Raw genomic sequence first — 17,443 nt, forward strand, 5'->3', positions numbered from 1 at the left:
GTCTTTTACTTTCGGTCTTTCTAAAAAAACTATATCAAATTGTGCCTTGTTTGCAAACAAATCCGCAGTAAAATTAAGTGAACACAAGACCAAGTTTTTACTGATGTGGTCTGGCACTTCATTAAAAATAAACAAATCAAACAGCTTATTGTTTGGTTTCTGCATAGACCTGCATTTGCCACTCTTGTCATTTACCTACTACATGTGTGAATCGGTGGGTGGGGCTAAACATGTAGCGATTTAGAAGCAGGTGTTGATCTTCTGTGGAGGCTGTGTTTAGCCACACTAATACATCATAAAGTGGCACATTCCAAAACGTGTCATTTTGGCAGATTGGCTTCAATATAGGCAGATTTTAGACTAACAAGAAAGTTTTGAGTTCTTAAACTTTCAGGATGCTTTTATAGTACAATGATATGGAAGCCCATTTCCAAAAAAAAAAAAATACTTTTTAATATAACTTTTTAACTCGCAATTCTGACTTTTTTTCTCACAATTGTGAAAAATTAAGTCAGAATTGCGAGATATATGCTGCCAATTCTGAATTTTTTTTTTCTCAGAATTGCATTATATAAATTCGCATTTGCGAGTTATAAAGGGGAAGTCGTGGCCTAATGGTTAGAGAGTCGGACTTGTAATCCAAAGGTTGCGGGTTCGAGTCTCGGGCCGGCAGTAGGGTGACCACCTCGCAATAGATCTGTTGCGGGACAGTAGATGTGATTTTGCGGGACAATGCGGGACACGTGTGAGACAGATACATTTACTACTGTTATGTTGTTTAAATACTGATTTACATTACATCCGTTGTCTTGTGCGCCGATTTATGTTTCTGTCGATGGATGCCCATTGCCCACACTCCAGGTTGCGCTTCTGGCAACATTAAATCCAGGAGAGAGTATAAATTTTGAGCTTGCACACGTAGCCCTAATGGCTGATCGAGAGAGAGCGCGCATCTGTTTTGTGTGAGAATGATGAGAAAGAGAGTGCATTTGTTGCATTCTCGCATTACAATAATGCGCTCTGCACACTTGTCATTAAAATAACGCCATAGAAACCGTCTCAAATGAACTATTAAAATGAGAAGAAAGTCGTGTCTGAAAGCTGCAACCGTTTTTTTTTTTGGGGGGGGGGGGGGGGGGGGCGGGGTTTCAATGAAAGGAGAATATCGTGTTTTTCCGTGTGCGCTCCACCATTTCCGTCGGTGGTGCTTGAGCGCTTGATGAGGTCCGCACATCCTTTGTGCCGTCCACGCAGTCGTCATCTGCGGAAAACTCCCTGTCTACGACTGCGTGGGTTGGTTATTTTCTTAGCTAGAACATGACGACTGCGCAAATGGGGTTTTAAATGCCAGTCAGTTTTTAATGTATTTCTTATTTTGGTATTTCAGTTTCTGGGACGAAAAAAAAAAACATACAGAATACATAATTGAAATGCGGGACGCACCTTACGTCTTGCAGGATGCGGGACAAAGCTCCCAATTTCGGGACTGTCCCGCAAAATGCGGGACGGGTGGTCACCCTAGCTGGCAGGGATTGTAGGTGGGGGGAGTGAATGTTCAGCGCTCTCTCCACCCTCAACACCACGACTGAGGTGCCTTGAGCAAGGCACCGAACCCCCAACTGCTCCCTGGGCGCCGCAGCATAAATGGCTGCCCACTGCTCCGGGTGTGTGTTCACGTTGTGTGTGTGTTCACTGCTGTGTGTGTGCACTTTGGATGGGTTAAATGCAGAGCACGAATTCCGAGTATGGGTCACCATACTTGGCTGTATGTCACTTTCACTTCACTTTAAAGTCAGAATTTCGAGATATAAACAATTCTGAGAACATATCAGTCTTTTTTCTCCTCAGAACTGGATTTTATAACTAAGTATTCTGACTTTACTAACTCGCAATACTAACTCGCAATTGCGAGGAAAAAAAGTCAGAATTGCGCAATTCTGACTTTATTTCTCGCAATTCTGACTTTATAACTCGTAATTATGAGTTTAAATCTCACAATTCAGAGAAAAAAGTCAGCATTGCGAGTTTATATGATGCAATTCTGAGATGTAAACTCGCAATTGTGAGACAAAAAGTCGCAATTACCTTTTTTATTTTTTCATGGTGGAAACGGGCTTCTATACAGTGAACTCTTGTGTATCAAAAGATCAAGGGGATTTTGATTCCTCAGTTCATGACCCCTTTAAAGGGTGTATAATGTTTTGTCAGATTAATGCTCTCCCTTCCGCTTATTACTCTCTTGCATCTAGCAAATCATGGTTCAAAAGCTATTCAGTAAGTTCCGTCGGAACTTCCTGCTCTAAATAGAAAACATAACACAGGGGCTCTTGAGACTTTCAGCATGTCTTGCCAGGTCAAATCAGGTTATTTCTCTGAACTAATTGTATAAAAAAGCATAAAGCAGAAATGGAGGTAGTTATACATAAGTCTACTTACACTTAAATCATTATTAAAATTTTGCTCTACAGCTTGCAGCATCGCACCCACAAAGTACTAATGATTTTGTGGTATGATTATCTGAATTTCATTCTTTTTATACTCTTTTATTGTCTGTCTGCTTGAAAAACAGCTTGCTCAGAGGATTCATGAAAAAAGCCACTTTGGAAGTGCCATTGATGTAATGCACAGCTCTGAAATATGTAGTGATAATTCTATCACAAGAACCTCGACTGGTGTCATATACCACACAACAGCTCATCTAATAAGTCACACCATCGCCAGCTCTGCGTTGGTGTTCCATGGGAAGATTAGAGCGTTAACAAAACGTCACACAATGGATCACACGCACACACACTCCCTCTCCCACATCGTGCCTTGATCTGGTTGTACTGTGCCGAGAAAAATCCCTCACACACGTAGGGTCGGTTCTGCTGCTCTCCGTCGTCTTCTGCCCTCTCACTCAGAGGAATATCGAGGCACCTCTTCAGTCTGTTTGTGCAGCTTAACAACCCCTGCGCCTCATGCTCCACATCATCCTTCCCCTCCACCCCCATCAAATCTACATTTGATTATCCCCCCCTAGGTAATATCGCTCGTCTCTCTACCTGCCGCGCCACCGCTTCTCGCTTATTGTTTAGTATAATGGTGTGGGGACTTAAAAGGGTTTACACCTGATTATATCCCACAGGGCAAATCCCCCATAGACTGACCTTGCAGTTCACTATTGCGATTGACTAAGCAGACTTAGCCCATTCGGCCAAATTCCTCATCTCTCTCTCTCTCTCTCTCTCTCTCTCTCTCTCTCCGTTTTGTGTCTCCGGCTCTCGCTCACTCTCTCTCATTGGCTGTTGTTTATCCACCCTGCCTGTTTACCTCCATGAGTCATCCATTTGTCACATTGCAGCTCCCGGTTGCTTTTGACGAACGCTGCCTTTTGCATAAAAGCCCGACATTAATTGCTGTGCTCTGACAGGATGACGGAGAGGTAGAGACAGGTTTCACAAAGGTATACTCAAATTTCTGGGACAACCCCCCACCTCCCATGCCGGCATCCCTCTGTCCCTGCTCCTGTTTCTCGCTGCAGTCGGTCTGATGAACAGCAGAATTGAATTTCATTAGTTACATTGTCCCTGTTTTGAGCTTTGTGCCGCTTCTCTTTTCCTCCCCCGTCCTTCTCACTTCTTATCCCTCTCTGCCTGCCAGTCTTAGGCTTTCTCTCCCCCTCCCTCGCTCCCTCCGTCTCCTCCATCTCTCCATCTCAATGCGCCACAGCTCCTCCCTCCACCTTGCACAGAGTCGACTCCTCCCTCTCCATCTTTCTTCCCTCACTCGCGCTCCCGCTCTCGCTCTGCTGGGTATGGCATGTATGTGAGCGGGTGCACTCCTGTTTACATGCATGCCTGCATCTGGGACAGACTCTCATGCATTCTGCGGACTGTAGCTGCTTGTGCTCCACACTTTTGAGAAATTTCTGGACCCCTTGCTTGCTTTGAGGAATTGTGTGGCGTTTTTGTTTTCCCTCTCACTCATGAAATTCTTCAAAGGCCTCCTGTGTGCCACCCTGCCACTCTGGAGCGATTCGGATCTAAGCTGCACTCCGGCAGAATGGAATTGCCAAATTTAGACTCCACCGCATGACGTTTCTGGTAAGAGTAGTTTGCGTTCAGTGCCAGATAAGCGTTTTGAGAACTCTGAGATTCTGCAAAGGTCTGAAGGGGGGGAGAGACGAGACTGGGATTTTCAGGGGTAAATGTGTCCGAGAGGGATAGGGCACAGGCTCAGGAGGGAAAGATGCTGAATAATGCTTCTGAACTGGACACGATACCTAATACTGTGGACTGTCATTGCACAGGGAGGGGGTCATTACAAATTAATATCTTGCTGTGTGTGGCTTTCATGCATGTTTTCACCTGCACTATGTTTCTAAAAAAAAAAAAAAAAAGAAAGAATTTTACCCCCACCCTCCTTCTCTTCTGTTCTGTTCTGAGTATTTTTCTATGGCCAGGTTAGGAAACATGCTGTCTATGGTGCAGGTTTGAATATCGGCGAGACTTCTGAGTGTATTTTTGGTGCTATTGTCATGGTTTATTGCTCAAGGCTTTTTAAAATTTTTGCAGGATGCATTATGGAAGAAAATAATGTATTGCTTTTGACGCGTTTGAGTCTTTAATTCACAGTCCTCATTATGGTGTCTGTTTTCTCTGCTTTTTTCCCCCTCTCTCTCTCCCTCTCTCTCTCTCACTCACACACACACACACACTCACTCATTTTCTCTCTTTCTTGCTCTCTTTTTCCTCTCTCCCTGTTTTACTGCTTGGAAGCAACTTCCTCTGCAACTAATGTGGCGTTTAAAGGAATAACAACATTACACTTCATTTCTTAATCTTGGCAGGCTGTCAAAAATACATTAAGAGGAGTCTTACTGGATACATCAAAGATTCATGCTATCTCAGTGTTCTCAATGGTACATCCTTTACAGCTGTCAGATCCATAGTTTCTTATGAAAAGGTGCATTGTCAGTACACATCTATTAAATCAAGATTCTTTTTCTTTTCACCATCATATATACACAGACCAAAAATATTCACATGAGGTGTGAGCTAATTCTCAGATTCAAATCCAAGACACCATGTGCTCTGCAAAAACCTCCTTCTGCTGTTTTTTTTCCTCCTGAACACAGGGTTATCCATCAAAACACAATGTATCTGCAATATGCATATAGGATTGTGTTGGGTAGGAAGATGGGAACATGAAACAACTGCATGGCAACAGTATCCTGGCCACATTCTGAAGATGATGTAGCTGCCAGCGGAGAAATCCAGGCCAAAACGCAAGAGCCGTGGCTGAAAATCTAGCACCAAATTGTGATACAAATAAAACAGCCTATAAATTGAGATATGGTTCGGTATGCTGACGATTGTGTTAAAAGGCAATCTCCTCATTGAGCAGATTCTCAGCTGGTGGTAATAGCCATTATGATAATGCTGCAGTCCGATAACAAACAGCAGATGAATCAAGATAAGGCAGTGCTACAGGAGAACTGCATCACCTGACGCTCGTGTGCTGTGCGTTCACACATAGATTAGAGCCTGTGCCTGTCAGACCTCATGTTTTCACAGCTTTTGTGAATGATGCAGCCTGAGCACAAAAAAGAGACCAAATCCCAAAAATCATTGAAATTCAGATCCTTTCCGATTGCGAACCCGCCACATTCCTCTCTGCCTCCCTATTCATTCTCTTCTATTCGCTTTTTTAAGTAGTCAGCGAGGTCCTGCTTTCAGCCGCGGTGACATAGATAGACCAGGCGTGCATTTGTCCTCATTGTGGAGGGTTGTGAGAATCGGACGCCATCAGCGCAGCGGCTCATTTCTGTCACACAAAATGAGGGACTATTGAAATGGGCTGTACATAGCGGGAAAGCCAGTGAGGGGCTGCTGTGAGAGGCGACCAAGTGGCATATCAGACAGCGTACACTCACTCCAGCCTCCCACAAATGTATTCAGAAGGTCACAGAGTCACTTCACTGCAGCAGACTCTCCCATTAAAATTTAATCATAACAGCTTTATGTAAAAAGTAAAAAATATTAGACCGGGCCTATTCCTTACTTTCTTGCTACCCTGTATCTAACGGTTACGTGAATGAAAATGATGTTTACGTATTTGAAGTGACGCTTTCTGTCGTTTCGGAGAACTTGGCGTCGTATCTCCACCGATCATCTGGATGGCTAAATTTGCACCTCGTGAAAGATGAGAGGAAGATATCATTGATTATATCAGTCAGACTAATCAAATTATTAGCCTCGGATGGAGTGCTGGTCAGAGGAACAATGCTAGCATAATTCAAGAAGCTCGAGAGTGATTATCCCATGGCTAATTTCGTGAGATAAGCTCCTTCCTAATAGAACTATTGATAAAGAACTCCAAGGAGCTCGGTTTGAGCTAGATTGCTTTTGGGATTACGGTCATCCTATATTCTCTCCACATTTTCTCTCTTCTTTTGTTTCAATTAAACCCAAAACAAAGAGCCCTGTGTTTAAAAGAGGAAGAGCGGTTGGCGTAATTACCAGCTTTGCCTGCTGGTATCGGTGAATTTAAAGTGAATCTCAAGAGCATTGAGGAATGAAAAACACTTTATGGAATTATTATTAACCGTTGCCAGAAAGCTGAGGGGAGGATTGACATGGGACTGGGCCCAATTAGACTTTGCGCCATGACAAGGAACCTGACAGCAGCCATAGCTTTGCAAATTTAGCCAGACCATGGGCTGAAATAACCTATAATGCTTCAGATGGCTGATGGGTGGGCACATGCTTGATACCGCTTACAAGGAATGAATGTGTTTTATTGTCAAGAGTAAGAGATAGAAATGCAGTGCATCTGTTTCATTTCCAGCCCTTGAAGGATGCTTATTTAAACAGCAAGCATCACGTATTGCTCCATCGGCAGTTAGTCAGAACAGGCCAATATTCGGGTGACAGGTCGTAACTAATTTCAGCCTCAACCATGCTTGGAGTTGAAACATTCATGTCGTTTACTCAATTTATGATAGCATGAAACTTCCAGGCCACCAGTCAGCACAAAGAAGGGTGTTGCTCCTGATCCTTTTTTTATGACGATTTTCATTTTCTCTTTGGATTTAAATGCTTTTAGAGAACAAGTGTGGCAAGCTGTGAGGGGAAATCATGGGGAATATGTATTCAGATAAAAAAGACATGCTATAGTCTTGTTTCAGCATGCTACTCTCAATTCCATATAGTGTCCATATAATACTCCTCTTCAAGCAAAAGCCTCACTTTGACAGTTTAGTCATAGCTTTTGTTTGAATGGTATACATTTTAGCGCAGTGCTTGACATTTTCACTTCGATAAGTCTAGAGTTCCCTATGTTTTGACATCAAGGTTCATGTTAGTTTTTCCTTTAGTGGAATGTAGCTTTCCAAACCTTGGGCTTTGATCTAAATCTTACTGTCATCAAAAACAAGATCAAAAGAGAGGAGTCAAATGGAAGTAAACAGTTGGAAGATACGTCTCTGCTCTGAATGCTGCATCCGTAGACTTAAAACCCAAGCTGATTTGGTATACAAAGTTGTTTGTGTGGGGTAGGAAGAAGACAAATGTATGGGGCAAGCAGGGCTGATTATTGATTTGGCTCAGGTCCTCACTGATTAACTGCTGTTGTAAATACCGATAAAGACACCTGCTTATGTTGTGATGAATGGTAGCAACTTGATTTGCCACCCACAACTTGGGCGGCCTTTACACTATTTTCAATGACCTAGCATCCAGATATATTTGTAAACAGACTATCTCATTTTCACTCCGCTTTGCTTATCGGTTGTACCTATAGCAATTACTGATCAACATGTATTTCAAAGCAAATAAAACAGCACGATGGTCCCATGAATGTGACTCCAGCTGTCACAACTGTATCCATAAAACATTTCTTTAGATACAAATTTTAAATGATCAGGGTATAAATGAATTGAACATTACAGACACAGAGTGAATGGGTCACCCATGTCATTTCACAACCAGACTGCATGAGAGCAGACAGCCAATTACCAGCAATTTAGCAGATAACTATATATGTACTGGGAATATTTAGATAGCTGTTAACCACTGATTCGCTTCTTACTGTGAAATGTGTGCAGTGTGATCAGGGATGCCAGAGAGGGAGAAAAAGGAGAGAGTGACAGGCAGAAGGAACAGGATGATGAATAAATAGATTGGAAGAAGGAACAAAATGAACTCCCTCAGGCCAGTATAGCCAATTAGTTGCTGCACTCTATATTCGCTTTACTTTCAACTCACAGTAGCTTTCTATTAGACTGTTGTGCCTATTATAAAACATTATGCTTATTGGTATCATTTGCCAGCACAAATGAATCATTATGTAATCCTTCTCTGAAAGAATGTAATAAAAATCATAGTAAAATGAATCATTTTCTAATTGTGATTGCAAATAGTTTTTACTTGTGGTTAACATCAGACTATCCTCAAAACGATGCTCATTTTCAATATTTCGCTCTCTCCAAAAAAAAATGTAAATGATTCCTTTGTGAGATTTTTGAAATATTAGAAATATGATTACAGTTTGGTGTTATGATTTATGAATCATGAATTTTAATTTAACTGGAATTACATTTTCTAAAGCCTATACACGTTTTTCAGTGCTCTAAGCTCTATGCTTTAATCACTCACTATGGTACAATAAATAACGCTTTTTATTTTAAAAATTACACAATGATGAATCACCACAACATTAACAAATTAGTCTTTCTTTGATATAATATTGTTAATAAAAAGCACAAAAGCCCTGCTGTTTACTATAAAACAAATTTCTCCCCAAAAGTATAACTCTCTGGAGATCAAAACATGTTATTAATTACTATGTGAAACATGTTGTTTCATGACTGTTTTATCTAAACTTGAAGTTAAATCCCTGACTGAAGCACACATTTGCCACAACAGGAGTGTGTTTAGTGTGCACAGAGAGAAAACAGTTCCAACTGGAATACACAGCAAGCCCAGTGCACTTTAAACACATAAGCACAAATGTAGGAAGGAGAAACATTATATTCTCTAGTTAAATACTGCTGTGATTTGAATGTATTGAGTAAAAACTACAATTTAATATATCTTTTGTCAATTGATACCCTTATTTGAGCCTATAAAACCCAAATAAACAGGAATGTGCAAGTGGGTCACTGCCAAGCCTTGCTTATTTGTCTTGTTTGGTCAAGCCGAGGCTCACCGACAAGGTCAGGACTACGATGATGAACAGGGAGAGAAAATAAGGAGACTGCGTAGATGGTCCGACGTGATATTTTTTCTCAAGGTTATCGCCAGGATGAAACGGAGGGGATGGAGTGGGAGAGAGAGCAGGAAGATGGACCTTTGGGTTGAATTACATTTGTACATGAGTGGGAGAGACAGAATATCATCCAGTGAGCACTCAAACACATGAGCGGTGTAACATGAAAATATAAAATCAATTCAAATGATAGCCGTCCTCTGTGGTTTCAGATGACGATGAATCTTGATACCGCCATGACGAGCGTGTTTGGTTTCGTCTGTGTAATTTGCCTCGAAACAAAACATCCGTGAAAAACTTTTTTTTTTTTTTTGTTGTTGACAAAGGTAAATCCTCATATTTGTTAAGAGCTTGAACCTTAAACATTAATTTCTCCGTGAGGGTTTCTAGCTTAAACAGATAAATAGCTTGGTTTTCCAACGTTGGAGGCAGAATTGATTTTACCCTCCAGCTTGACAGATAGCACTGAAAGTAACAAATAGCAAAGAAGAGGACAAATCTTTGAAGCGCAACACTTATTAACTTCATGAGTGTTGGGAAGGTGCAGTAATCTAAAAGAGATCTAGTCCTCCATTAGGAGAGGATGTAGGCATCAGCCGGCAGACACCTTGTGAAAAAGAAGCCTTGCTAATTCCTCCCACCTGCTGACAACAGATAATTGAAAAGCAAGTCTGCAGACCTTTTGAGTATAATCCAGATATGGACTTGTCAATTAACTTGCTCATATTTCATTGCCTGATTGAACTCGGCTTATCAACAGTCTTCTGAATTTCTCCTCTGCGAACGCATGCCATGTCGAGTTTGAGTTACAGTGGATGTTGCAAAATAGGGCATTACATTTGAGGGTCCTGCTCTCAGAGGAGCACTATGTTAAAATAAACTTGTGGTTGACACTTTATTTCTTCCCTTCGAGCTAGCGGGCAGGGTTGAATGGGTATGACCTTCCCGTGTTACTGAGGGAAATGAACAGAGGAGAAAATGTAATTTCCACCGCAAAGATCTTGGGAGAGCAACTCGCTTTTAGACGGCACGCAGCCTGTCGTGTGACTGAATGTTGGGTAGTAATTATTAAACAAAGAGAATGCTTAGTGCCGTTCTAAAACGGGAATGTTGAGGCATACTCAACACATCACGCTTTTAATGTAAACAACTGTACATTTAATTCGCTTTTTGAGGGAATGGAGAATTTATGACAGTAAAAGATAGCCTTTTAATAGCGACGTGCTTGCTTGTTATAAAACTGGCTCGAATTTAAGAATCTAATACAAGTGCACTGCTCCCTCCTCCCATATGCAGATCTCATTGACTACAGTATATTTCTTCAAATCAATCAAGCTAAAGGAGTGCATTTCTGTAGGAATATATTGCATTCCCGGAATGGTTAGTTACACTAAAGTGCCCTGAGGTAGATATGCCTTTAAAGACACAATTCTCCGCATGGAAATGCATGAGGGGGTGTTGACTAATAAGATGAGCTATTGACCATGTGAGTGAGTTCGCTATATTGAGAATTACTCCGTCAATGCAATATTCTGGCAATGCAACAGAGAGAAGCAGTTTTTTCCTTCTTCATACATTATTCATAGTCGCCTGACAGACTTTGATTTGTATGTTTACAGAATGGGGACTTCCTGAGCGATGATTTAATCTTTTAATTGGATAATAAATCCAACACTTTGTGTAGTGGCTTTTCCATTGCCCTCAGTTGACCACCGAAGCCAAATTAGTTTTAAAGCATTTGCATACCTTAGCATTTGGGATAAAACAAAGGTTACAGTGATTACGAACAAAGATGGAAGTGTGTGTGTATGCTATCCATCATTTATATCTGGAAGAAGAAAAAAATAATTTGTGCTAAATGATAATTAGGCTTTATGGCTTTTCTTTTTTATTTAAACTATCATAATTTTCACTTTGCCCATTGGCAAGCATTTGCAAGTTGCAGGCCAAGAAATTACAGCATAAATGTTTACAGTTTGCATTTTGTCAGTGGTAAAACAGGTACACATTTCTGCCCATGAGCCGAACTATTTTCTTCCTGTGGGAGTACTATGCGACACCACAACAGTGAACAAAATACGATTTTTTGATATTGGAAGCAACGGCCATGTTTAATTAGGGAAACTGTGATCACACCATGCAGACCTAATGTAATTTTAAAGTGATTTCCATCTGCTTTTGTTTGCTTATTTAAAACCACCAAGCAAATGTGTCAATTTTAATGAGCCAACACCTTTGACCTGTTCTCTCCTCAGACAAATTCTCCCAATTATAGTTAAAGGTCAAAGGTGGTTGTTTGGCAGATATTTGGGAGACATGCATATTGAACAGAAATTTGCATCGCAGGAGATGTCACACATAATAACGGTTTAAACAACCCTGCTATGCCTCCGGAGGCTTGATGCCTGCTCAGCCGGGGAAGATTGTGATGGATTCATCGTGATTAAAACATCCCGTTCTTGGCAGCTCTGTTTACGTCATGACCTTCACCCTCACACCTCCTCATGCCACACGAGTCGTTTAATCGATGTAGTAATTCTCTCACAGTACCCTGATCACTCTGCTCCCCGACTGTATGCAGATCACACTCGATAGATAAATGAGGGATAAGCACCCTTGACAATAACGGCCCTTTTGATCTAGCTGAGGAGCACTAATATGAAATTGTTATCGCTGAAACTACTCACCTTATTTCACGCCGGAACTCAAAAGAATATTTTCTTTCGTTACACATTTCTGACACACCTGAAGACACTCGGAAATGGAATCGGCAAATCTATGCATTAAACAGATGGCTGCATGTAGGCCTTTTCTTTCACCTATCTTTGAAGTTTCATTCTCAAATAATAGTCTGGGCCATGGATCGCGGAATGGACCAAAAGAAAGGGGGGCCCAGGGTGTGTGTGTGTGTGTGGGGGGGGCGATTGGTGCTAGGGGGGTATGGTTAGCAGAACTTGGCACTCTGGGTGAGAATAATTAATAATGCATTATAATTTAAGCTATGACTCTGGATCATTTATTTTTAGAATGGAGAACATAGTTCTCCCTCGATTTTGGAAACAAGACATTAACCAAAGGAATATGTAGGCTAGTTTACTTGAGGTTCTGACAAGATGTTTTATTTAATGCTATAAATGAAAAAATATTATCCAAATTCTAAACTTTTATCGCAATCCTTTCGTTATTATTTAAGGATTGCAGAGCAGAAATGTGGCCTACTGTGAAGCTGTTTCAAACATAAAGCTTAGGCTACAGGATGAGCATTGCTCTCTCTGGATCAGGTATAAATATTGCAATGTAATTGTGATTTCAAAGGTTTAAACATAAGGAATAAGATTGTTTCTGAATCGGAATCATGATCTTTTAATGATTGATCGTGCATTTGTCTGAGCTTACAGCCTATGTATTATTGTATGTCATATTTGTACCAGACCTCAAAAGTCCCCCCCCAGCTTCACAATTGCTTTGAGTTGTGTTGTACTTTTCTCTGAGAGAACACTCTTTCTGCATCTCGTAGGTTTTGAGTTTGGGGAAATTATATTTTTAAGTAAAATATAGTCAAAAATAATAGCTACCCTTGAGATATGATACTGCAAATGTGTAAATACAAGTTGTGTTAAAATATGCACTGTACTCTTGAACCTACATAATATCATAATGCATCCTCTGAGTTTGCATAAATGTATTTGAATTCACTGATGCAAGAAGTATTTAATTCTGGGTCACTTTCACTTGCTTTACAAATGGGAGCTACTTAAAGTTTACCTAATCAATTATTAAAGCTGGCCTGTCTACTTAACATGATTTGTATTTGACTAGTCCAATTAGCAACCTCGTGGAATGTAACTCGTGTGTCGAAGTTTATTTGGATTTAACCCATTAAGAACTAAATGTAGCCATTAATCATGATCAAAGTAATAATAATTATAAATAATAATATAATATTAGAATAATAATATAAGTTTTATAATTTAAAAGGGATAGGATTTGTAAAAAAAATTTTTTTTTTTTTGTTAGTGCAAGTCATTGTAGGGTCATGTTCCTGATTTATATGTCCCTTGCTCTAGTTTTTGCAATAGTATACTATCATCTATTATTTATGTAGTTAAAAAAAAAAAATGTTTTGGCATGCTTAAATCATAACTGATTTGGTTCAAGCCACTATTGAAAATACATTTTCTTTGTTAAAAGTTAAACATTCAAAATATATATATATATATTTTTTCTAATTCAAAAAGATCCTGCAGAGTATAGGCTATACTTATATCTCCCCTGTAGGATTGACTTATAACTTGACTATACTTCATGGCCAGTGTTATTTATGGTTGATTTCTTTTTCTCATACAGTCTTTTACTTTTTAATGTCTCTGTTATATCATTAATCAAAGTTGCCTTTATGCAGCATGTTCCAGTGCAGTAGCCTGTTACATTTTTCAAGCGTCAGCATTTTCTCCAAGACCATCTCTTGCTATTTTAAGAACAGGAGCAATATGATTGTCTCTCAGTTATTTTGCCTTTCTTCTGCCTTGGAATGAAACCCAATCTCTCTCTATCTTTTTCTCAGCAGGTTACCATCAAAATGGTGGCCAGAGAGGCAAGTGGGCACAGCTACCTGGTGGCGTGCTGGCAACCCATTCTCATCCTGATGCTGGGTACCGTGCTGTCCGGCTCTGCCACTGGCTGCCCCTCTCGCTGCGAGTGCAGTGCCCAAGAGCGCTCGGTCGTGTGCCATCGCCGGAAGCTGATCGCACTCCCTGAGGGAATTCCCACTGACACGCGGCTGTTAGATCTCAGCAAGAACCGCTTGAAAGCCATCAACCCGGAAGAATTCCTCAACTATCAACACCTGGAGGAGCTGCAGCTCAATGAGAACATAATTTCCGTCATTGAACCAGGGGCCTTCAGCAACCTCCTTGGCTTGCGAATACTGGGGCTGCGCAACAACAAGCTGAAGTTGATTCAGCTGGGTGTTTTCACTGGCCTCAGTAACCTCACTCGATTAGATATTAGTGAGAATAAAATTGTCATTTTGTTGGACTACATGTTTCAAGATCTCTACAACCTGAAAGAACTGGAGGTGGGGGACAATGACCTGGTGTTCATCTCTCACAGAGCTTTTCATGGCCTCGGCAGCCTAGAGCAGCTCACTATGGAAAGATGCAACCTGACCTCTGTGCCAACAGAGGCCTTCAGTCATCTTCACAACCTGCTGACTCTCAGGCTGCGGCATCTCAACATCAACATCATTCGAGACTTTTCCTTCAGGAGGCTCTATCGACTCAAAGTCTTAGAGATTGCAAACTGGCCTCTTTTAGAAACCTTGACCACAAAGTCCCTCCATGGACTTAACATCACAACCTTGAGCATCACAAACTGCAATCTCACTACCATCCCTTACGAGGCCATTCAGCACCTGGTGTACCTTCGATTTTTCAACCTGTCCTTCAATCCGATCGAGGTTGTGGAAGGCAACAAAATGCACAATTTGCTGAGGCTCCAGGCATTTCACTTGGTTGGGGGCCGGCTAGTCAGCATTGAGCCTTATTCCTTCAGAGGACTCAACTACCTTCGGGTTCTCAATGTATCCAGCAATAGTCTAAGCACTTTAGAGGAGTCTGCCTTCCACTCGGTCGGCAACCTGGAGACACTGGCTCTTCACGACAACCCCCTGGCATGCGACTGTCGTCTCCTCTGGGTGTTTCGCCGTCGATGGCGACTTAACTTCAACCGCCAGCAGCCATCTTGTGAATCGCCTGAGTTTTTGCAGGGTAAAGAATTCAAAGACTTCCCGGATGTTCTCCCACCAAATTATTTCACCTGTCAGAAATCCAAGATCCGGGATCACAAAGCCATTCATAGATTTGTGGATGAGGGGACCACTGTCCAATTCCCTTGCCAAGCAGATGGAGACCCCGCTCCAATGATTATGTGGCAGTCTCCAAAAAAGCAATTTATCACTACTAAAAGCATCGGACGGCTGTCGGTGTCTCCGGATGGCACCCTAGAGGTTAGATACGCCCAAATACAAGACAATGGCACATACACCTGCATTGCCGTCAATGCAGGAGGAAACGACACCCGTTTGGCTCACCTACACGTTCATAGCTACTCTCCCAATTGGCCCCATCAGCCCAATAAGACATTTGCCTTCATCTCGAACCAGCCCAATGATAACGGTGCCAATGGAACTGGCGCGACAGATCCCTTTCCCTTTGATATGAAGACTCTCATTATCGCTACCACCATGGGGTTTATCTCTTTCCTGGGAGTGGTGCTTTTCTGTCTGGTACTCTTGTTCCTCTGGAGCCGAGGGAAAGGCAATGCCAAGCCAAACATCGAGATTGAGTATGTGCCACGGAAAGTAGATGGAGAAAGCAGCCCGACCGAGGGATCTCACAAGATCAGTATGAAGATGATTTAAAAGACTAATCGCCATTGTGTGTGCATTACGTGAATAGGTGTTCTTGAAAACAAACTTACATTGAGGAAGGAATAAGGGAGTAATCTTTGCACCCCTTGCGGAATTGTGAAAAGAACAGTGTTCCGGAAAAAAGCCTTTTACATTTTTTTACAGACTGTACAGATCAATCACACAGGGATTGTGTCCTCAAAGGGGAAGCAGACAGGTCATTTGAGGGTTTCAAAAATTTGTGTACTTGTTCGGGTAAGTGTTAAAAAACATAGTCCTGTTGAAATTTGTGCGAAAGCCAGAATCAGGAGGACCGGTTTGAATTCATACTTGTCCTCTTTGTCTTCTTTTCTGTACATAACTAATTTGATGTACATTGGGTACAGTGGTTGAATGCAGCCAATCAGAGGTTATGGGTTGTTAAGCCTACTGGAGTGCATGTGCTATATCTAGATACATGCAAAGTGTATAGGTCTAATTAAATCACTGTAAATGTCCATTACCAACTCTTTATAAGAGATCAATTTGTTTAAAATGATTTATTGATTAGGCTTGACAATCATTAATATCTCAAAGGTCAAGTATTAATCATTAAATATGGTTTGATGGTGCGATTTCAATATTGACACCTTACATAGTATCATAAAGCCAGATGTAGCTTTGAATTTAAAGCCATTTGCTTTGACTGAACATGTGACAAAACTATTGGACCTCTGGTTGTACTCCCACTAAACTACTATTCCATCTGACAGATCTGTTTTTATTCACCTACTGGTGAAAAGTTTACAATTTTATTGATTTAGTCATCAAAATGTTGTCAATTTGCCATGCTATGATGCATTTTCTACCACTCTCACGAGGCAGGTGTTGGTCGGTATGTAAATGTGTTCTACAACCCTTGAAACACTTACAGTGCTGATTTTGGGACAATGGATGGCTGTAAAACATATTAAAATGACAAGCTTTTATACTTCAATGTCTTTGCTCTTTTTTTTTTGCTCTGCTCCGTTAATTAAACCTTGAGAGCTGGTGAGGTACACAGGAAGATAGAGACGCTGTGCTTAATGTACTGCTAAAACCTTCGCTGTCCTTCGTTTTACTATTCAACATTTTCTGAAAAACAACTTTTCTCTGTAAATACTCATTTCAGTGTTAGTACGTAGAACACATCATAATGTTAGTGAGAATGGTTTGAAGTGTTAAATCAACCTTAGATTATAGGTTGTGTGGAGTCCCTATATGCCTGACTCTTGACTGAATTAACTCAAAATGCATTCGTTTTGACCATAAAGAAAATTAAGCAATGGGGACAAATTATTAAAAGTCCTTATGTCACATTATTCTAAGAGATTTAATCTCTACAATGTAGGGGTGATAAATAGTAGCTTTTAGTAATATTATAGCTCTGTACACTGATTTACAATGTTCCATTATGTTTGAAAAATATCAATCTGCAGTTAAAGTGATAAAAAATAGCAGTTCATTGTTATTGCATGATCTACTCAGACTAGTTTACAAAAGTAGACTGTTGTGCATTTATTTGCTCTGTTCAGTAGTTTTGAGCTCTTCACAACTCCCAACACTCACAGTTTTGCCTTCTAAAGTAATCCATAACATGTTGTAACAAATGCCCAAATATTCAGAGATCCTTTAGTTTTTGAATGCACTTGTTTAGACAAAGCTACCAGGGACAAAGCCACCGCATATATAAGGATAGGACCAATCTGACAACTCATCTCTCACAGGGGCACAATGGAAAACGTGTCAGCTGGAGTCTAAGCA

General features: G+C 40.9%; 1 protein-coding gene across 1 annotated transcript; it reads left to right on the forward strand.

Moving 5' to 3' along the window:
• The first annotated feature begins 3,365 nt into the window (after positions 1-3,365).
• Positions 3,366-16,635, forward strand: LOC306873530 (leucine-rich repeat and immunoglobulin-like domain-containing nogo receptor-interacting protein 1-B). Its single transcript, XM_079422882.1, has 2 exons — positions 3,366-4,085; positions 13,817-16,635. The coding sequence occupies exons 1-2, from the start codon at positions 4,074-4,076 to the stop codon at positions 15,671-15,673; spliced, it is 1,869 nt and encodes a 622-aa protein (XP_079279008.1). The 5' UTR covers positions 3,366-4,073; the 3' UTR covers positions 15,674-16,635.
• The last annotated feature ends 808 nt before the right edge of the window (positions 16,636-17,443 follow it).

This window comes from Barbus barbus (assembly GCF_936440315.1).
Source record: "Barbus barbus genome assembly, chromosome: 1".
Lineage (NCBI taxonomy): Eukaryota > Metazoa > Chordata > Actinopteri > Cypriniformes > Cyprinidae > Barbus > Barbus barbus.